Genomic DNA, 22525 nt, shown 5'->3' with positions numbered 1-22525 from the left:
CCGTTTACTAGCGGGTGTGATGCTGGATAATTGTTGGGGCGATGAATGTGTTCAACGTTGTGTGTTTAACGAAACAACAGATCGAATGTTGGTTTGTGTCTGAGGTGTGTCTTCAAATACAGAATCGTCGTCCTTTGTCCTGTTATCTCTAAGGCATAAAATTCGCGCTCGTCTGGAATCGGAAGTTGGACCGGATTATCTGAAGAAAGCTTCAAGAAACAGCTCGTGTGGCAGAATTGGCTTCATACGCTACAATTTAATACGATGATCGGTTTTATCCCGATCGCCAGCCTCTAGCCTGGTTTGGATTGTGCTGTTGTCCCCGGGAACTTTTCCAAACTGGACATAAGCTCGAGTCATTTTCATCGCGGCTTTGCCAGCATTTGAGGCGATGTAATTCATGTCAAGTGTTGTCGTACGGATTGGGTACACGTGATGCGAATCTGGAATCCGTGATCATGTGGATTCATTGTAAAATACTAACAACATAATTAGATACTAAGCGGAACCCCGGGGATCATTTCGAGTCATTTGGTTTTCTAGTTTTCCGGGCAAATATAAGCAAAAGAAAGAGTCTTAATTTGTGGTAAGTTTTCAACTTGAGGTAGTACCTAATCAGAATCGACTCTCGTAGAAACAACCGATCATGAGTGCATCACACCCGTTTGACTTTCAGGTGCATCCTCTGCGATCAATTTATCTGATTTGAACCTTCACGCTCGGATCTTGGCTTTGCAAGTACCCTTGCTTGTCAAGTCTCGAAGAAAATGGAAGGAGAATGAATCAATAGTCATATGCGTGCACTGTCATATATTGTCTGCGAGTTAACTATTCAGAGGGTGATAGCATGGCAGAGAAAACTCTCAAGAGAAGATCCCTGGCATTCTCTGTGGCATCGGCCGAAGAAACAGCACGGACCCAAGTTAGAGCAGAGATCTTTGTCATAGCATCTTCATCACTCGGCTACACTCGACTAAAATCAAGCAAACAAGCCCAACAAAGAAAAAAATGAAGCGGAACAGGATCACAACACAATAAAACCAATCAAAAGCGACTATCACAGGAGAAAATAAAAGGAAGAGCGCCCGGATCGGTTTGGACTATCCGGTGTAGATGTGGACGCCGACGGCGATGAGGAAGATGGTGATGAGACAGAAGAAGATGATGGTGTGGACGAGAATGGCGGGCCCGCTCGTCTGCATGTTCCCGAACTCCACCACCCTCATCTTCCCCGGCAGCTGAAACAGCAGCCCCGGGCTCAGCAGTATGAACAGCACCACCGCTATCACCACCGGACCCCAGTCCGCCATCTCTCTCTATCTCTCTCAGAGCGCGCGCGTTATCGGGTGTCTCTAGCAACTTTTGGAGGTCTCTTAGCCTATAGCTGTCGTGACTTGTCCTCTTTATACGGAGGAAAAGAAGGGACAAGGAGGGTTTGTGCGAGTTTGCCGAGTACCAGAGGAGGAAGAAAGGAATAATATCAAATGCAGACCGAGCATCAGTGACGGGGAAGAAATCTTTCTGGCAAGCGGTCGGTGATGCGCTTAGCCCCTGTGCTTGGGCTCTGCATCACGTGCTCCGTCCTTTGTGTTATTGTAGTTTGGGTTCACGAAGGACGATGCGGTGTTAAATAATGAATCCATTTCTTTCTCTATGAACGAGATCCTCGTTTTTGCTCATCGTCTTCTCCATCTGTTTTGAACTTTGAAGTGCGATGTAAAGGAACTGAGAACTAGCGCCCCATTAGGGAGATGCACGAATACTAATGCAGTAGTCGTATTGGTGATTAGTGCATACATCAACGCGAAGAAGAGGGTATAGAAATCAAGCGGGTAACTAAAAACGAGTAGAACTATTTGGATTGAACTCGTCTTTTATGAAATGATGGAGAGATTAAGAGTAATCATCGAAATTCGCGTTTCTTATGACTTATATCCTGTTCAGAAATTCAATTTGTTTTGATAGTTTATATAAATTAAGGTAAGGACAAGAGTTGTCATTTATCAAGAGAGGGCTAAAGAGGCACCAATGTTGATTTACTTAACACCAGTGAAAAAAAAGATTCCTAGCCCTCCGCGGACGGGTTGGTCCCATGTTCTTATGTCCATAACTTGGAAACATCTGATAGAAGATCCGGTGCCTTGGCCTCGTACGCTCCTATTAACACAAGACACGGGGCAATTCTAACTCTCTTTGAAAGTAGTAGGCTGGCCCAATTCCCTAAAAAATCCCAACTTTAGCCTTTATCCCAAATATATCCCAAAATTTTTTTTGTCTAATAAAAAGCCCCAAACTTTTACTTTTGTCCCAAATCTACCCCATTTACTATTCATCCAATTTTTTAATATTATTTTTTATTTTTTCGAATTTTTTTATTTTTTATTTTTTACTTTTATTTTTCTTGTTTTTTTCACCATCAACCTCCGACTGGTCGCCGATCCAACGACCGGCCAGAGGCGAGGGCCGGCGAGGTCGGCCCTGCCGGCCGCTGGCGAGGCTCGGCCTCGCCGTTCTTTGGCGAGGCCGACCTCGCCGACGGCCGGCGGGCCGAGCCTCGCCAAGATCCGGCGAGGCTCGGCCCACGCCGGCGGTGGCGAGGTCGGCCTCGCCCGGAACCTGCGAGGCTCCGGCCGAGGCCGAACCTCGCCGTTCTTCAGGCGAGGCCGACCAATGAGGCCGAACCTCGCCGTTCTGGCTGGGCGAGGCCGACCTCGCCAGTGCCGTGGCGGGCCGACCCTCGCCCGGATCCGGCGAGGCTCGGCCCACGGCCGTCGGCGAGGCCGACCTTGCCAGAGGCCGGCGGGGCCGACCTCGCCGGCCGGAGGTTGAAGGTGAAAAAAAAAAGAAAAAAATTCGAAAAAATAAAAAATAATATTAAAAAATTGGATGAATAGTAAACGGGGTAGATTTGGGACAAAAGTAAAAGTTTGGGGTTTTTTATGAGACAAAAAAAAGTTTGGGATATAATTGGGACAAAGGCTAAAGTTGGAGATTTTTTAGGGAATTGGGCCTCACATACATAGCCCACAAAGGAAGAAGTAGCGGTATCAAAGATCTTTTCCTCGTCATGAAGCACCTTATGTGTTAAAGTATCGCATGATTTTCTGTTCATGGAGTTTCAATGGCTCTTCTATTTACGGGGTCTCCTTTCATATGTTATCTTTACATCTCTTGCTTGACTTTTTCACAAGAAGAACAAATAACCTTGATTTTTACTATAGTACCTATAAAGGAAGGTTCTTAAGTAGAAACAGATTGAAACAAACAAAAAAGGGTCTGAACACAGAGGCTTAGCAACAAATATAGCTATCCGTAAAGACTCACCGGCGTTGTCATTGAACACCGACATCGGTCCTAGTGCCCATCGTTCAACAACCGCCAGATGAGAAAAGTGTCAAAAAAGTCCTAAACTTTTTGCATTGATGTCAATTTAGTTTCAAACCTTTTTTTTATGCCAATTTAGTCCTAAACCTTTTGCATTGGTGTCAATTCAATCCTAAACCTTTTTTTGGTGTCAATTCAGTTCTAAACATTTTGCATTGATGCCAATTTAGTCCTTCCGGCTAATCGCTATTCACGTATCGAAAGATTGAATTGGCACCAATGTAAAAGGTTTATGACTGAATTGGCACCAAAAAAAAGGTTTAGGACTCAATTGGCACCAATGCAAAAGGTTTAGGACTGAATTGGCACAAAAAAAAAAGGTTTGTGACTAAATTGGCACCAATGTAAAAGGTTTATGACTTTTTTGACACTTTTCCCATCGCCAGATAGTGCATGGATCAGGTAGGCACATACACGTACAGAAAGTAATGGAGCTCAAGCAAAAATTGATTGGATAGGACATTCAAAATCTAAGAACCCTGATCAAATCAAAGAGAGAGAGCGGTCCAATGGCCCCAGACCTGGGCCTAATTCCAAAAAAAACCCCAAACTTTACACTTTGTCCCAATTATACCCTGAACTTTTTTTTGTCTCAAGAAAAACCTCAAACTTTTCTCAGTCCCAAATCTACCCTCTACCGTTATAACTCGTCCAATTAACGTCGAAAAAAAAAAAAAAAAAAAAAAAAAAAAAGAACACAGTGCGGCGTGGCAAGCCTTCGCCGGTGGCCGCGCCAGCCGCCGGGAAGGAGAGCGCGGCCTCGCTGGGCCTTCCGGAGCCGGCGACCCTCGCCGGCCCGGGCGAGTCGCCGGCGAGGGCCTGCAGCCCGACGGGGCGAGGGTCGCGCCCTCCCCAGACGGGGCTTGCGGTGCCCTCGCCGGCGACTCGCCGGGCCGGCGAGGGTCTCCGCCTCGGGAGGCCCAGGCGAGGCCTCGCTCGGGTCGGCGGCCTCGCTCGGGCCTTCCCGAAGGCGGCGACCCTCGCCGGCCCGGGCGAGTCGCCGGCGAGGGCACGCAAGCCCCGATATGGGGAGGGCGCGACCCGCCCCCAGATCGGGGCCGATCCTCGCCGGCGAGGGTCGTCGGCCTTCGGGAGGCCCAGGCGAGGCCTCGCCTGGGTCGGCGGCCCTCGCCTGGGCCTTCCCGAAGGCCGGCGACCCTCGCCGCCCCGGCGAGTCGCCGGCGAGGGCTCGCAAGCCCCGATCCGGGGGAGGGCGCGACCTCGCCCGGATCGGGCGCATCCCTCCGCCGACGAGGGTCGTCGGCCTTCGGGAGGCCCAGGCGACGCCTCGCCAGGGTCGGCGGCCCTGCCTGGGCCTTCCGGCCGCCGCGACCCTCGCCGGCCCGGGCGAGTCGCCGGCGAGGGCCTCCGCCCCGATCTGGGCGAGGTCGCGCCGCCCGAGATCGGGGCCGCAGCCCTCGCCGGCGACTCGCCCGGGCCGGCGAGGTCGCCGCCTTCGAGAAGGCCCAGCGAGGGCCGCGCTCCTTCCCGGCGGCTAGTGGCGGCGGCCACCGGCGAAGGCTTGGCCACGCCGCACCGCATTGCTCTTTTTTTTTTTTTTTTTTTTTTTTTCCGACGTTAATTGGACGGAGTTATAACGGTAGGGTAGATTGGGACTCAGAGCAAAGTTTGAGGTTTTTCTTGGGACAAAAAAAAGTTCAGGGTATAATTGGGACAAAGTGTAAAGTTTGGGGTTTTTTTTGGAATTGGGCCCCCAGACCTGAGAGATACCATATGGACAAACTAGTGGGCTTAAGCAGCACGTTGTGCATTAGAAATGCTGGCCCGCCCAATTTTGACCCAGCTCGACGTAACCCGGTCTAAACATTTCAATGTACATCATAGGTCATGGGGGAGCTGAACAACACGTTAGACCCGACTTACGAGCCTCAGTTCGCCTGATTATCACGTCTACCATCTATTACCTATCGACTAACAAGATAGAAAAGGAGTGGTGCTTGAAAGGTAATTGAATTTCAAAGTGAGAAACTTTTTTCTTAAATCATAATAATAATTGGCACGCGGTGACATTAGCTCGCGAATTGGAACGTCATGTTTAAAAATACCTAATGCAACATCTATATCCATCACCGAATCGGATGGCGCATTCCGTTTTAGCATCGCATTCTTAGCCGCCCTCCTTTTCGTTGCTAAATTGAAGTTCGCTCGATCCGATATTGATTCGATATGCTTCAAGTTTACCCTACCGAGTTGGATATTGTATCGAGTCTATCGACCACGGACTACATCGACAACTGCAATATACACTTGGTCATAAAAAAGATGGACAAGGACATTTTGCACAGCTTGGTCATGACAACACAGTTAAACCAAACACGTAATACTAAAGATGTCCAGAGAGTTTTCCTTAAGAGGCCAAAACTTGTGCGGTAGGTGCCGCTGTATATCTTATTGAATGCACAAGTAACCCAGCAATCTCACGTGCTTCTTACTTGAACCCACAACTGACTCGTTCATCTCAGAAATCACCTAACCAATTGACCCGACTGCAATAAATTAGTATGGTCGGTTTCAACTGCAGTGAATTGGTACGGTTAGCTTCTCGATGACTTCTCCACCTACTAAGAGCCTGACCTCTCCCATTGTCATTAAAACGTGCGCAAACTCGGTCAAAGCCCCGTTCAAAGGTTGCTTGCCGTCGTTTCCGTAATCTTGGGAGCTGCAGATTTAACAAAAACCAAGCGGGGAAGAGAGGAAACCGTGCCAAAGTTGACTTCACAGTGTTGCCAGCAAGAAGGAGAGAAGTTTCCACGATACGCACCGTCGATTTCACGATACCCATGTGAAAGAAATCGATTACAGTACTCGAATCTTGTCGAAAGAGCGACAACAATTTTGACGAAAATTGAAGGGTGATGGTAGGAAAAGGGAACGGCGAAACAAATGACTCACCGCTTTTCTAATTCCTCGAAGCAGGAGCGAGAGTTTTTAGCCAAGATACAAGTGAACCTTGATGGCCAGAACAAAGACGGAGACGAGGCAAAAGTAGAGGAGCGAATGGACCATGATCGAAGCGCCGCTCGTCTGGAAGTTCCCGAACTCGACGAACCGGTGGCGACCCGGCAGCTGAAACAGCAGGCCCGGCGTCAGCAGCACGAACAGCACCACCGCCACGAAAACGGGGCCCCAATCCGACATCACTTCTTTGATTTAATCTCCGACTTTTCGTTTCCAAATTCAGTTTTCTATTAGCTTTCTTGGGAACTTAGAGATGATTAGATGAGTGACGGCCAATGGAGTGGTACATAAGTGAAAGCGAAGAGGAACGAGACAGGACAGTGAAGAGCTTGTGGATGGAATTAGGAGATGGAAAGCGTGGTGTAGTTTAGTGGTTGAAGTTGCATGAAGCATCATGAGGTGCAAATTTCTCATTTTTTTTTTTAAATTTTTTTGGGTATGCTATGTTAACGGGTTTCTCTGAATTATTGCGAATAAAATTTGTCCTACGAAATTATTGGAAAGACACATGATGACAAAAGCCATTGCCTTTGATCGCAACTTTCTATCGTCTGGCCATTTTGCGTCCTTGCCACAATGATTAGCAACCTTTTCTTTTTGTAAGAACGAAAATAAGAGGCGAGAACCAATGCCGCAGCTCTACTTTTGGAACCAACCAATTCAGTTCTTGAATGGTTTCCACACATGAACCAACCAAAGTTGACTGAGAAGTCCTAAAATTTGTCACGAAAATACAACTGAGTTCTGAAACTTTCAAAATGTGCAATCAAGTCCTAAAATTTATCGCGAAAGTGCAATTGGATCCTAAAACTTTCAAAAAGTACAATCAACTGTCACAAAAGTATAATCGAGTTCTAAAATTTTCAAAAAGTGCAATCAACGGAACAATTAATTTGATAAATTTTAAGATTTGATTGAACTTTTTGAAAGTTTTATGCCCCAATTGCACTTTCGCGACAAGTTTTAGGATTTTCAATGTACTTATTCCAGTTTTTTAAGGAACTCAGAAGCAAAACAAATAGCCCTTATCTAAAATTACAATCGTTCACGAACCAAGAACTTTTCCCAATCGAAAATAATGCTGTCCGCAAACCACGTGCGCTTCTCAAGAATTCTTGTCCTTATTGAAAACGAAAGGGGGAGAACATGTTATCGTGATCCTTTCAAGTTCTAAGAGTCACTATTGTAGATAAATCGCTTCTCCCTGATCACCAATCCCTTTTTATCGCGTTAAGCGCGATGATTCTGATTGATTTTGAAGCATACAGAAACGTTCAACTGGTTCGACATCCTCTTCGAAGGCCGAGTGCTGAGGAGAACGAGAAGACGACAAACGGCCCGAGGGGACACACATCGTGCCTTCAATTATCAAAGTCTCATGATGTTTGTTATGCAACGTGACAAACGTTGTGTCAAAGCAAATGGGCAGGGACAGCTATGCAGTGAAGTCAAAAAACAGGTGATAGCGAAGCCAAAAGTGTCAGGATTGTTCCTGGTTTCTTCTCTTTTGCACTAAATTAGTGGAGACCAGACCACCACCCCAAAACTGACTCATCTCTTCTTCCGTCACACGTCTCTGGTCAAGACATCAACGGAAAAAGTTGATCACATTCAAACTAGCTGGAAAATTGGAATGACGATCCTCTATGGTGCGCACTCGTACAGACAAAACACGAGTCAAAAGCCGCGGAGTAAGAAAGGGTTCAGCTAATGGAGATGTTAACTTTTTTCGAGGATCAGCGACGCATGAGCCATGTCAAGCCAGGACCAATCGATGTCCGAACGGATCGTGATCCCTTGTTTCGGTAGACAAGAAGACATAAATGGTAGAAGTTGAGGATCAAATCCAAACTAGCTGGAATGGCAATTTTCTCCAAAGGCACGCGCATACAGACAAAAAATACGAGTCAAAAGGCGGGATAAGAAAGTGTTTAGCTAATGGAGATGCTAACTTTTTCGGAAACCGGCAACACGTAAATCATGTCAAGCCAAGAACGATCAATGTCTGAACGGATCGCGATCCCTTATTTCGGTAGAAAAGAAGATCTGTTGTTAGCTATTGAGTCGTGGGCGAGTAAATAAAAAGCAATAGCCACTAATGAAAGCATGAAAACTAAGGGTGATCGGTTATCTGTCCAGTTACCGGGAGGACCGATTCCGATTCGATCTAATGGAATTGGTCACTTTTTTTTTCCCACTATTTGATGCCATCTCTTCGTGTTCCCCGTTACTTTTTTTGAAAAAGATCTTAGTAAAAGGACCCTAACTATATGTTCATATGTCTTCTAAGATAGACAAAAATTAAAAAGCAGATTTACAAATTACAAATCGAAAACAATAAACTAAACCAACCAATCATCAAGAGATAATAATTATTTTGCAACCATGAATAATCAACAAATTGAAAAGATGAACCAAAAAATATACTTCACTTATGGTTTAGTTCACATTTTACTCTATTTTTTTTGAAGAAATAAAAAAAGTATATGTGGTCGATCCGGTCCGGTTCTGTGGGGTTCCCTTTGGAACTAGATCGCTCGAACACTAGTTTTATTTTTAGAAATCGGGAACCGGACTGACACTTTCAGGAATCGGACCCAACCAGTCAATTCAGTCCGGTCTGGGCAGTTTTTAATTTGAACGGTCCGTTTTGTACGTCCCTAATGAAAATTTTAAAAAAAAGAAGTGTGTTTGCGTGTTTGCGATTTTATCCCTTTTTGGTAGCTACTCTTTCCACTATCAAGAGTTAGACCAAAGAACTTCCTCTATTGGAGGGAGGCCCAAGCCCAATGGCGCAGCGCCACGTCACCGATTTCTCAAACCCTCTCTCCGTGCACCGGCCCGCACCCGATCCTCGCCTGGATTTTTCTTTCCCTTTCTTATTCATTACTTTCTTACCCGCCCGCCCAGCTTTCCTCGCTTCAGTATGAAACGGAAAGACGGTAAGGGACCGAAGACCCGCCCGACACCGTACGACGTGCGACCTCGGTCAGGGTCAACACCGCGCGCGCGCTCGGTCGCTCCGCCGAAGCAGCTTCCCTGCTGATCCTTCAAGGCGAGATTTTTTTTAACTCCGAAAACCGGTCCGCGCGGTCCTGTCGATTTCTACCCAGCAACCTCTCTCGTTCACTGGGGAGTGCGCGCGCGCGCGTGGTGGGAGCTTCGCTCGGGGAGGACCGCTCGCTCGCTCGATCGAAGCGCGCGCCTGCCTGCCTGCCTGCCTGTCGACGGGTTGCCTTCCCATTCGAATGGTCGCGAGCGAGGGCGGCGACTCCGCAATTCAGCTCGGTCCTTGTTGATACCGGAAGCATGACGGCGTCCGTCGGTAATCCTTCGTTGTCGTTCGCTTGCGGGGTAATGGGTTGGGGCGCGCTTCGAATTTGGGCGCTCGAGATGGTTCGATTTTTGTGATGCTCTTGGATAGAGTAGGGGGATGCTTCGGTGAGCGTTCGGGGGTTTGATCGTTTGAACTCGAGCGTGTCGGTTTTTTTTTTTTTTGACGAGGGGAAATGATGGGTCGGAGAGCGTCACTGTAGAGATCGAATGGAGAGAGGCATTCGCTGCGTTTGAGCTGTCTGTCTATTAGTTTTTTTTTTTTTTTTAAAAACAACCGTGAGGGGGAACCAGCGCAGCTATCTTTAGTTCAACATGCATTGTGGGTTACTGACATAAGGGTCTCCACTTCCTAGGTGATAAGAGTTAAGGCGGGACTCGTATATACTGATGAATTCGCCACATGCGTGGTCTTGGTTTCTCGGTGCGCGAACTTTTTCTTGCATTTTCTTTACCAAAAAAAAAAAAAAACTTTTTCTTGCATTTTATGTTACGAGGAGGATGTCAATTTCATAGAAGAAAGGTGTGATGCTATGGTGGAAATGTGCGGTAGGGTTGGGGGGAAAAGTCAATAAGGATTCAGGGGATACTTTGAACAAAGATCTCTTGGGCAATTTGATTTCATGGATGATACGAGACTGGATAAGCTCAAAGGCCTAAGGATCCCTGCAGTCGACCTCACTTTAGAGGAAATAAAACGGTTGACTTTTGTCCTGGCATTGTTGTTGTTGTATAAAAGGGAAAACTTTAACCAGTCTTATGGGCTAATGGCTGCGTTAAACTATATTCTTTATGCCTTGCATCTGATATATTGGCATGAATTCATTTGCCTGGATGGTATTTTCTCTTTGTTAAGACATCGCTGTAGCAGAGCTCTTTGGTGATTATAGAGATAGTGGCTCTTTATTGGTAAATAAATTCATTAGGCTACAATTTGCATTATTATTCTATGTGGTCCTTTCTGTGTTTCTGCTTCCTCTGGTCTTTGTGCCTTTTCATTTGTTGTGCCTCAAGCAGAGAAGCACTACGTGAAAGTTCGATAAATACTCCTTTTTCTGAATTCTCAGGATACAGCATGGATGATCTCTACCAGGAAGCTCAGTATCGTTGGCTTAAACCTGCCGAAGTCCTTTATATTTTGCAAAACCACGAAAACTGCCAGATTACCCAACAGCCACGTCAACGTCCAAGCAGTAAACTTCACCTCCTTTGTGCATCACTAAATAACTAGCGCTCTTGAAATCCTTAGTTAGGTCTATAATGAATGGCAATGTGCGTATGACAATTCTTAACAGGTGGATCCTTGTTCCTTTTCAATAAGAGAGTTCTTCGAAACTTCCGTCGTGACGGGCATAATTGGCGGAAAAAGAAGGACCAGAGGACTGTTGGGGAGGCTCATGAACGGCTCAAGGTGTGCTAATCTCTGTTGATAAGTTGCAAGGAGCTTATAATATGTGATAATCATGGTTATTGTCACTTCCTTCTGCTGCATTTTCCATGGCTGTTATCAACTTTTCTGTGTCTAACAGGGTATTTCTATTTTTTAAATGTGCCAGAACTGACGATCAAATTCATTTATATGTTTAGGTGGGAAATGTTGAAAAATTAAATTGTTATTATGCACATGGAGAGGACAACCCAAATTTTCAGAGGCGCAGCTACTGGATGCTTGATCCGTGAGTGTAAATATTGGTAGCATGTCATATTCTCTTGTGATTATGCTTGTCATTACACTTTTATGATTCCCTCCCTCGCTTGATTTAAAGGATGCAACTGCTGCCACTTGAAACTGGAAAAAGAGCACTCAAAGAATGAATGGCTTCTAGTTTAATTATGTAATTGATATAGCACACAAGTACTCTGTGCAGATGAATACTGCCTTGACAATTTCACCTTAGTGGCCAACTTATCTAGTAATGGCTAACCGAGTGATCTTACAGTGCTCTGTTATGCGGGGAATAAGCAACACAAGTTTGTGCGTTGGAACTTTAGAAGCCCTGCTACATAGAGTATTCCAAGCAATATTCAAGGTGAAAGCACCATTTGGTATTATGAGCCAAACTCCCTTAAGGTGGCTAGCAGCAGTTAGAATGTGTCCCAGCAAAACTGATCGTGTCCTTGGCCACTCCCACTCATTTATGTCAATTTACCAGAAAACTTAATAATAGCATCAATTTACCAGATTGTGTTGTCTCGCACCTTCTTTCCCTTCAAAATAGCTGCCTCTCATCTTGGATGACAGCCGAAAGAGCCTCCTTTTCAACATATCTTCAATACGTCCATTCAAAATGACAGAATTGATGAGTATTATCACAGCTTCTTATCCACTATGTAAACTGTGAGATTTTTTTGAATTACAACCAACTGTTCTAAAAGCTTAAACTGTTAGATGAAGACGTGGTTTAATATTTAATTATTCTAACACTCCCCCTCACGCTTAGTCTGGCCTTTTTGCCTAGTACTAAGCGTGTACATATCTAATTGAAGAGGCAAATGGGGCTTGGAAAGATTCGAACTCAGAACCTCCAGCTTTGATACCATGTGGAATTTTTGTGGGACCACGGCCAACTGTTCCAAAAGCTTAAGCTATTAGATGAAGGTGTGGTTTAATATTTAATTATTCTAACATAAACAGTCTCAGAAAAGCTTAGTAAACAGTCTCAGAAAAGCTAAAGCATGAAGAATGTTGAACATAAATGTCCAGTCCACCAAATCCAGACACCTTCTTAAGATCAGCCTTAATAAAAGATGTAGGAGATATGTTCTCGACAAGCTCTTCAGCAAGAAGGATATTATCACCGATATGCCTACCCTCTATAAAGGGCGACTAATTCATGCTTTCTGGTGGCACCTTTTTAAGCCTCAAAATCGGAATTCTTGAAATCCATCCATACACAGCATCACAGCATGAAATAGGGTAGAGAGTTGGACATCTTTTAGGGTTCGTACCACACCCACCTCTAGTCCTCTTATTTCTCTTCTCTAAGATGGAGAGTGGGACACAAATTCACTAACACCTTGCTTTTACTTTTTTGGTGGGCAGGGCATGTGACCACATAGTTCTCGTTCATTATCGAGACATAACTGAGGTCAGTTCATAACTCCTGGATCCAGCTTATATTTTATTTGATCATTCTATGATTAATCAAGTTGTCGAGTGTACATATCTCCAGTCCCTACAGTCAGCCTTTATTTGGAAGGTTAAGTAGCATCATGACAATAATCTAAGCTTCTTCCCCACTAGTTATGTTTTTTGAAGTTGACAATTTTTAGTTCAAATTGGTGAGCACCGCTTACTCTTTGTCTGGTCATTATTTTATCATCTACTTTTTGTTAATGGTCCTAGGTCCTTGCTTGTTTTATTGCTCCAATGTCATCTACCAGATGTGGTTGATGTATATTTTGAGCGCAATTTTGACAACTTAAGTTTTTGGAAAAAGCATTTACTATATAGGACATAGCACAGCTCAAGAGCATGTATCATAACACACTCTCTCTCAGTGTTATTTTGACAAATTTTCTTGTTATTCTGATCCTACTCCTTTAATCTGTTTGATGCGGTTATGTCATGATTAACGTGTTAGGTTCGGCTTACCTTAAGTGGGAGCATCGAGAATTATGCTTAATATACATGATGGGCCTATTTTTTGACAGTTTAAGTTTCAGGGAAGAACATTTATCTAATATATGAATTTTTTTTGTCTTTACTGGGGTTGACCTTCTAATATACTGCTCCAAATCCCACCCACCCATGACCACTAGGCCGACTGTGTAGGGTCTATCCAATATTATTGGATTTAGCATCTTTCTTTGCCTGTGTTGCAGGGGAAACATAGTTCTGGATCCAAAGCACTGTTTTCTCCAGGGTCATCGTCTGCTTTTAGTCGTAGTCTGAGTCCCAGCCCTTACTCTATTCAGAATCAAGGTTCTGCCTCACTTGACTCTTGTCAAACTCAGTCCAGTCCAAGTCCTGCAGAAGTTACTTCTGTCAAAGCTGTCATCAACCATGGGATGGATAACTTGGACAGGGTGGAAGGAGCAGCACTCTGCAGTTCGTCTGATCTTAATATGAGTAAAGCTTTGAGGAGGATTGAGGAACAGCTCAGTTTGAATGACGACACAATGAAAGAAATTGATCCACTATTCGTTGATGATGAATATTTCAATTCAGTAGGATTTCTGGACTGCGAAAGGGAGATTTCTCAGCAAGATCAACATGAAGCATTATTGCATGTTTCAGACCCTGTAAATTGTCAATTTCTTAGTGAAAATAATGGCGTGCGAGATGTTTCGAGCGACTATATGCCACATAAGGATACAGGTATCACATCTTTTTTTTTTTGTGCTTAGAGTGGCAACAGTCTGTTGGCTAATAGTTGACATAGTGCTACTTATCTTACGAGGTGGGATTCTGTAGCATTTTGCGGGGGCCACTTTTACATTTTAAAGTTAAGAATGATCTGTAGTCTATAGTCTGGACCCATACATTTAAGTACGAAACCCACCTTGATTGGGCAACTATCACGTTAATGTAGGGTTCTCCATCTGCTATGTTAACCTTTTGGTTTCATACTGAACAGTATTTACTAGATTTGGTCGCATGTCATCACTCTGAGAAACATACCCCAAACTTGACTCGTTAAGGAACTATATGTGATAGGATCATTTTTCTATGGGGTTGGCAGGTGTTAGGAGTATTAGGATTTATATTGTTGAATTTGTCACCACTGATGTCTCTTCAGTATGTTGGACTCCGTTCATTGTCTTAAAACTTCTCATTAGTGCTCGCTCTCATCTGCACCATGAAATTCTTATCTCTGTATTGCATGATGATAATGCTGCTTTGAGAAGCCAAGTATATAGACCGAAACAATCATGGTTTTCATTGTTTGCATAAAGAATTTTGCATGTTGCAACTAAAGTGACATCAAGTTTCTAAATGACTGCGAAAGTAAGCAAAGCAACCAAAGTTAGCCTCCTCGAATCATAATTAACCATAAACAATGCGGCAAATGAATTTTCATTTGCAATAACACAGAGCTACCCCAATTTTTTTTATCACAAAGTAGATTGTACCTACTTTTATGCAAGATCTTATGTTCAACGAGTTGAGTCTTATTCTCAAGTCTATCATAATTGAGGCAGATCTTCTCTTCCTTCTTTGTCTAAGTCTCAAGGAGGAGGAAAAAGAGAAAATTTTGACTTGCCACTTATCATAAGTTTCATTTAGTTAAACAGCATTCCTAGAAAATTCAGATTATCTATTGGTGTCATTTGTTGCTAATTTTTTCTAGTAAATCTAATAGAGGCTAGTAATTTCGGTATAAGAAAGAGACTTCATCTAATCAGCAATATTATTTGTCTGAAGAGGAAATGTTGTGTCTATAGCAAATGCAATTGAAGATTGTAAGTGTAAAAGCGTGCAGGACTCATGCAGCTGCTTTCTGCAGATGATAATGGCCAGCATCGTCTTCAGGCATTTGAACAGGCAGATCTGGTTAAAGTAGAATCTTTTGAGTGGACAGAAATGGAGTCATTCTTGAGCTCGTCAGCCAATGGATCCCTAGAGCAGAGTGCTCAGATACCAAATGAAAATGTGAGTCATAACATGAGTGTGAAAAGTTAAATATTCGTATATCTGAGGATTAGCTTGTTTTCATGGATTTCTTACTGGAAGTGTTCTAGATGTGCCTCTATGTTGAAACTGAGGATTTGCCTATCTGGCAAATGTCACTTTTCCATTCGCTAAACTTGGGTTGACGTTTCACCAATCCTTCTATCACCCATCTAGAAAACACAACTATTTCTATACATAACCAGCTTAGTGCTTTTGAAAATGATACCAGACTCATATAAGCGGGCATGAGATCTTTCCTTCGGGATAGTTGAACAGCTTTTTGTAGCAGTGTTAAGGAAAAGGCTCAAGTCATGTGTGTGAGTTGTGTAGTGGTAGCATGTGGTTATGGGCATATACGTTTCAATAAAAAATTAATACAGTTCATGCTATAAAATTTCAATTAAAACTTGTCTTTCCTGAATGGGTGTTGTCGCTTATTTGGTCAATGTGCTACAGGAAAAATTACACTCTTTCACAGAGACGGGACCAGCAGAAGGACAAGAAGGCTATCTCCTGTCAGATGCTACTAAGAACAGGGATCCATGTATGATTCTTTAGAATACTGCATAATTATTACTCAGTATAGTATATTATGAACTTTTTGGAACCGTGCCATTTCTATTTAGGGCAGTGAACCGTACCTTAAGTATATTTTAATTTGGGTCAATATTCCTGTCTAACAAATGTCATAAATCTCTTTCTATAGCAGCCTCATTGTTGCTTTCTGAACTTGACAATTTCCAACTCTCTGTTTACCCTTCCACGGGAGAAACTCATGGGGCAAATCCAGAATACTATCCTGTCTTGTTTGGACAAGGCCAACCAGGAATGTCAGTTGTGGGAAATTCATGTTTGACTGTAGCAAAAACTCAGAAATTTACAATTGAAGAAATATCTCCTGAATGGGGTTACACCACTGAAGCTACAAAGGTGGGTATGAATTGTTACATTGTTCAGATTGAATTGTAAGTGAATTTTTTATTCTTCATTCATTTATATATAATGATTTATTCCTAGTTTATGGCTGCATGTATCATGATTTTTTCTAAATCCTGCCATGTTATATCTTAAGGGGAGCAAACTGGTAATATATTAGTTTCTTCTTTTATTCTTTTGTAGTCCTATTACCATGTTTATGCTGTGTCGTTGTGGTGCCAACTTTTGGCAACAGTATAAATTGCAAATGATTTGCTTTAAAAGAATTGCACATTCTCTAGCTTGTGTGTTCATAAACCAAGATCAAAATCCTGAATCAGGAAGCATTTCATCAAATTGTAGATGTTGAATTAACCAACAGTATATGGTGCATTTGAATATTTTGACCAATTTAACGAAAAGTTCTGAGTTTATCGACTTTGATGCTGATAGGAGAACTCAAATTGCATAATTGCATGGCAAATTAATTAAATACATTACATGCTGAAGAACTAGAATTATTTGATAATAGTGGCTTTGATGATGCCTTATAAACAAACCTGTTAAACATTGATCTGATCGTAATAGTTTCAAGATGTGCTCATATGGAAACAAAAAACTTACAGTGTTTTGGAGTTTTACCTTAACCTATTTGATCGGCTTTTTTTTTTTTTTAATTGTGTAATTTGTTTAGTTAGAATGGGTTGGAATGGAATGAGACTAGCAAATTTTTTTTTTTTGGGGGGGGTCCCTTTTCTTTTATTTTATCACCAGATTATTTCTGTCTTGAAATGAATATCAATAATTGATTATTCATCAATAAAATCTCATATTGAGAGTTAATTTTTGTTTCCAGAGTGATTAGATGAGATCGAATCACATCTTGTGATGCAGGCAGTTTACAAAAGAGCATGTATTTGTGCAGAATATCGATTTACATTTCAATCACATGAAATATGACAATTCAAATTTGAGAATTTATTAGTTTTTCCATGCAGATCGTCATTGTTGGATCTTTTCTGTGTGATCCGTCGGAATCTGGATGGAGTTGTATGTTTGGTGATATTGAAGTTCCTGTAAAGATCATTCAACAAGGTGTCATCCGCTGTGAAGCTCCTCCTCACTTACCTGGGAAGGTCACCCTTTGCATTATTTCTAGCAACCGGCAGTCCTGCTCCGAGGTCAGAGAATTTGAGTATAGAGTAAAATCGAATTTTTGCGCTCACTGTAACTTGGAACAGACAGAAGTTGCTAGGCACACAGACGAGCTGTTGCTACTCGTTAGATTTGTGCAAATGCTTTTATGTGATTCAGCGATGCAGAAAGAAGATGGTGTTACTTCAGGAATTCATGTTCTGAGAAATTTGAAAGCTGAGGATGATTCTTGGAGTCACATCATAGAGGGGCTTCTGGTTGGCCATGAAAATTCATCCGAAACAACTAATTGGCTTCTTCAGGAGCTCTTAAAGGATAAATTGCAACAGTGGGTTGCATTTAGATCCAGGCAAGAACATGACCAGGGAGGCTGTTCCTTGTCCAAGAAAGAGCAAGGTATTATTCACATGATTGCAGGCTTGGGTTTTGAATGGGCTCTGAACTCAATTCTTGGCTGTGGAGTCAATGTAAATTTCCGTGACATTAATGGATGCACTGCTCTCCATTGGGCTGCTCGTTTCGGAAGGTATGCAGGAGCATCTTTTTCAATTTATTTCTTCTGTGAACCACAATGATGCTTATTTGGAAAATTTAGTTTAAAGAGAAGAGTAGTTTTAGACTCAAGGAAGGCACTCGGTAACATCATTATCGAACACTTGTAGTGTTTTACTGAACTATCAGTTCTAAAAGAAAAAAAAAAAGAGGGACTTCTTTATCATGCGAGTTTCTTTTCTTTTTTCATTGGTCAGATCTAGGTTATCAAAGAAAATTACTTTCCTTGTTTTAAGCATGAAGTCGCCTGAGTAGCTCACAAGCAATAACATGCCCCTAGGAAATGGAAATTCAAATATTTTAAAGTCTGCTAAAGCGACTGTTTAATTTTTTTTGAGGTTCATTTTCAAAAAGAGTGCACAGTGCCTTCCTGCTTCTTAGTACTTAGATATGATGGGGATTTTGAAGAAACATTCCACTACCACACTTTTATCATGTCAGTTTTTGGTTAAATTCCAGTTTAGCTTTCTTTATTTTTAATAGAGCATGATCCACTCACTCATCCCTGTTCTTATATTCTGGCTTTAACCAAGTAATATAGTAGTCAGCAGTAAGTAGTACTAGAATTTTTTTTTCCTTTGGCATAGTAAAAGCACTACAAATGGAAGCATCTGTTTTTCTGCATCCATTTGCCATGCTACTCGTGTTTAGATTTTCTGCTGCCACTGAAGCACGTGAACTAAATCGTATGAGACATCATTGCTTCATATTTGACAATTTTTATTTACCGTTATTTTTAATTCTTTGGATTCTGTCTTTTTTGGATAATACTGTAATAAGCTTTATGTAGTAGATGGATATGGGAAACAGCTAAGTAAGTAATGAGGAAAAAAGAAAGTCTGGGGCAAAGAGGAACATTGAATATCTGGAGTGTAACAACTCAACCGCATCCTGTTCAATGTGGGGTTCAGGTTATTCGGATCGTTCCACATCCTCGACTGTACGAATCTGCTCTAATACCATCTTTTAACGATCCAACCCGATCCATGTGTGCTAAGCCCCTGAAGGAGTGCTCAAATGGTGACCATTTGGGATTGATCTGTACATATGAATCATTTTACAAGTCCTCTATCATCTAGTGTAGGATTTAGAGTGTCACGATAACAAATTACTAAACTAGGGTATATAAAAGGGTGAGTCTGGTGGCCCTGAATCGTATAAATTTCGAAAGTTCTCCATGAAATCCAATACTCATTACTACTTGCCTTCCAAGCAGTTTACCAGCATTGCAGAAAACTTCACATGTTATTGGGTGATAAGCTAGGAATTCCTTTCTCCTGTTGATCTGCATCAATGTCTTGTAGCACACCCAATGCTACCCATGGGCTTTACATAATATACAGCGAAGTATTACAACTTACAAGTCACATTCCATCTACATCAGTTTACCCCTTTTTTGCCCTAGTGACTTGTCATTGTTGTTAAAAATGCTCATATCAAATACCTGGGTTTACTCGCATCCATAATGAGTCACGTTTTGACTGTCTACAACTTTTGAATTAGGGAAAAAATGGTTGCTGCACTGGTAGCTTCAGGGGCATCAGCTGGAGCAGTCACAGACCCCAACTGTAAAGATCCTGCCGGTAAAACTCCTGCAAGTATTGCTTCCTCCAGTGGACATAAAGGACTAGCTGGCTATCTGTCAGAGTTGGCCCTGACCAGCCATCTTTCATCTCTTACACTCGAGGAGAGTGAGCTTTCGAGAGGCTCTGCTGAGCTTGAAGCAGAGAGAACTATAAATAGCATCACAAATCAAAATCTAACTTCCAATGAGGATCAACTTTCACTACAGGATACCTTGGCTGCGGTTCGTAATGCTGCTCAGGCTGCTGCACGTATACAATCTGCATTCCGTGCACATTCGTTCAGGAAGCGACAGCAAATGGACGCTGCTGTTGCTGATTATGGCATCAGTTCAGGTGACATTCAAGGATTCACAGGTATGCTGAAGCTTTCCTCACGCAATGCTCGTGACCACAATTCAGCTGCATTATCCATTCAGAAGAAATATCGAGGCTGGAAAGGTCGGAAAGACTTCCTAACATTTCGCCAGAAAGTTGTCAAAATACAGGTATCCTCTTTGGAACTTCTACAGCAAGTGTTGATGTGGGGATTGAGCCTATGCATTTTGCATCTGAAATACTTATTTACATGCTTCAAGGTAGTCCCGCTGTAGAGGAACTTTGTGATCATGTTCTCTTGTTCTTGCAGGCTCATGTGAGAGGTTATCAGGTAAGGAAACATTACAAGGTACTATGTTGGGCTGTTGGAATTTTAGACAAGGTTGTACTGCGATGGCGGAGGAAGGGGGTTGGTTTACGAAGTTTTCAGAAGGAGACAGAATCTATTGAAGATAGTGATGATGAAGATATTCTAAAAGTTTTTCGTAAGCAAAAGGTGGATGCAGCTGTTGATGAGGCAGTTTCACGAGTTTTATCCATGGTTGATTCTCCAAATGCACGTCAGCAGTATCGTCGCATGCTTGAAAGATACCGTCAAGCTAAGGTTAGTCAGTTGTAAATCCTTAATCTAATCACGTCCTTAGTGTCGCTATCTTCCTGATAGTTATGACCAGGAGTAAATAGTCTATTCAAATTTGCTAGTCATTAAAATATATATAATATATACATGTATATACATTAGTTTACTTATACTCCTAGCATGCTGCTGCTGTAATTTCTCTACTTCACAATATCTTCTTAGGATCCCATGTGGAACATCTGAGATAATTCTGTGGTTTTTTTTTTTTGAACGTAAGATAATTCTATGGTTGGACTGTCAAGAAATGGAAAAGAACTCCAATTTTCAAATTGAAGTCAAATTTTAGGATGAAGGAATTGAAAGAATGGATTCGTTTACCCAGCCGCTGGATTCAAAAAATCTCTTTAGAGCATTTTCTTTATCTAAATGGATTGCTTGCTTCTCTATAGGTGGACACCTGCGAGGAAAGCCTACTCTTCTTTATTACGAATTCCGCAATAGTCAGTAGGTGTTGTGTGTCACAGGCATTATGTTGTATCACCGCCAAACATCTGCTTGCTCGTTCTTAGCAGAGGTAAAATGCAATGCATGGCCCATGCACTCCCTCTCCAGCCACTACAGAAGTTATCCCTTTTCAGTCAACAAATGCTCACACGGTTTAATTCACTCGACCGTGGCAATCCCCCTATTCGAAATCCTATAGGTTTACCCTGGAGCTCACAAAAAAGCACATGATTTCCTCATAATTATACAGTGTCTACCATATTAATAGTAGAGTGAATCTGCACAAAAGTTTAGCTTTTCATTCTTCCAAGGAGCATGACTGCTTAGACACGAAAAAGCCTCTGGGGGTGCTTTCAGGGTCTACCATATTAGTAGTAGAATGAATCTGCACTAACTTTTTCCCGTTTCTTTCTCTCACAGAGCATTACTGCTTAGACTTGGACAAGCCTATGGGGGGGTACTATCACCTATCAATCTATTATTATTTTGCAAGGACCCAGTTGGTGTTTTTTTTTTTTGGTAAGGGAACCCAGTTGGTGTTAGCTCTACATAAAACTGAGAAAATTTTATTCCTCTCTTTGTCCCTCTTGCATTGGGTAGATGAGACAAATTGTACATATGAAACACGATGACAGAGATGCTTTGCTGCTGCTATTTTCATTGGTAGTTAGGTGATGGAAATGCAGTTAATTTAATATTGAGGGAATAATGGTTATTCCTTCCCTTAATAATTGTGAGTTGCCTGTCTTATGCTCTATTAAGTGTGAGTGTGTGTGGTGCACGTGCACAAGTGCATGTCTGTGCGTGCGCATGCAAACCACGGGTATTCCTCGCACCAAAATCTCGTGCGAAATGATTCTCCATGTTTGAACTATTATTGCAGGCTGAACTCGACAGCACATCTAGTGAGGCAGCACCATCACCTTCTGTGGAATTTAGCAATATGGACGACGATGACTTCATGTACCAATTCCCATGAAGGTTCTAAGACGTGTAACTCATGCTGCATTGTGTATATTTGTCCAGTATAGCATTCTGATTGAGCTTATGTTAGAGAGGATACCGGTTGATTGTACAGTCATATTTGGAGTGTCTCTTAGAAGACTGAAAACGTGTAAGAACTCCTTAGCGAACATGTTTTGACTGATAAATTGTCATGAAAATGTGTTCCTTTTTGTTGGTTGGCAGTACTAAACATCAAATGTATTTTCTGTCTCGCCGGATCTGTGTGTGGTCGAGGAACTGAAAGAACATCTGCTCCGTATTTTCCCGTTGGGATGATCTAGGGGTCTCGATGAAATGATTTGTGGTTAGATGTAAGAAACATGTTTAAATTTCCCCAGACACCGGTAATAAACAAGCTCGTGGTTGAACTATCAACTCAAAACTCTTACTCGGTAACTTGAGATCTAATTGCGTGTTAAAGTACCTCAATTTGTTGCACTCAGTCCTCTTGGATTTTGAGGTCTTCGATTTCTCTTCTCAACTGAGATTTTGAGTGGCCATGGAACAGAAAAAGGGAAACCGGGTCTTTTACCTCCTTAATAAAGAAGGAAAAATTATCCAATCAGTTTTAACCCTATTATACGGATGTCAATTCAGTTA

At 42.4% G+C, this 22525-nt stretch overlaps 3 protein-coding genes across 5 annotated transcripts; 1 reads left to right on the top strand and 2 right to left on the bottom strand.

Annotated features, from left to right (window-relative positions):
- Window positions 1-779: 779 nt before the first annotated feature.
- LOC115680111 (uncharacterized) lies at window positions 780-1593 on the bottom strand. Its single transcript, XM_030603849.2, has one exon. The coding sequence runs from the start codon at window positions 1308-1310 to the stop codon at window positions 1101-1103; it is 210 nt and encodes a 69-aa protein (XP_030459709.2). The 5' UTR covers window positions 1311-1593; the 3' UTR covers window positions 780-1100.
- Window positions 1594-6142: 4549 nt separating this feature from the next.
- Window positions 6143-6681, bottom strand: LOC130138434 (uncharacterized). The gene has a single exon (XM_056312558.1). The coding sequence runs from the start codon at window positions 6541-6543 to the stop codon at window positions 6334-6336; it is 210 nt and encodes a 69-aa protein (XP_056168533.1). The 5' UTR covers window positions 6544-6681; the 3' UTR covers window positions 6143-6333.
- A 2594-nt stretch (window positions 6682-9275) lies between these two features.
- Window positions 9276-22115, top strand: LOC115680187 (calmodulin-binding transcription activator 4). 3 transcript variants are annotated; one of them, XM_056312264.1, is made up of 14 exons: window positions 9276-9497; window positions 9669-9688; window positions 10764-10889; window positions 10992-11107; window positions 11284-11372; window positions 12740-12785; window positions 13522-14017; window positions 15147-15292; window positions 15770-15857; window positions 16020-16243; window positions 17227-17909; window positions 19439-20006; window positions 20147-20440; window positions 21804-22115. In XM_056312264.1, exons 2-14 carry the CDS (start codon window positions 9673-9675, stop codon window positions 21897-21899), a joined length of 2988 nt encoding a protein of 995 aa, XP_056168239.1. In that variant the 5' UTR covers window positions 9276-9497; window positions 9669-9672; the 3' UTR covers window positions 21900-22115. The 3 variants fall into 3 exon arrangements, with proteins under 3 accessions (XP_056168239.1, XP_030459801.1, XP_030459800.1); XM_030603941.2 differs by lacking the exon at window positions 9276-9497 and having other exon boundaries at window positions 9527-9688; window positions 16023-16243; XM_030603940.2 differs by lacking the exon at window positions 9276-9497 and having other exon boundaries at window positions 9527-9688.
- The last annotated feature ends 410 nt before the right edge of the window (window positions 22116-22525 follow it).

The sequence above is a fragment of the Syzygium oleosum genome, unplaced genomic scaffold, assembly GCF_021117445.2.
Source record: "Syzygium oleosum isolate NSW1041296 unplaced genomic scaffold, Sole_v2.1 Sole_v2.06, whole genome shotgun sequence".
Lineage (NCBI taxonomy): Eukaryota > Viridiplantae > Streptophyta > Magnoliopsida > Myrtales > Myrtaceae > Syzygium > Syzygium oleosum.
This window is presented reverse-complemented; position numbering and strand designations above follow the sequence as displayed.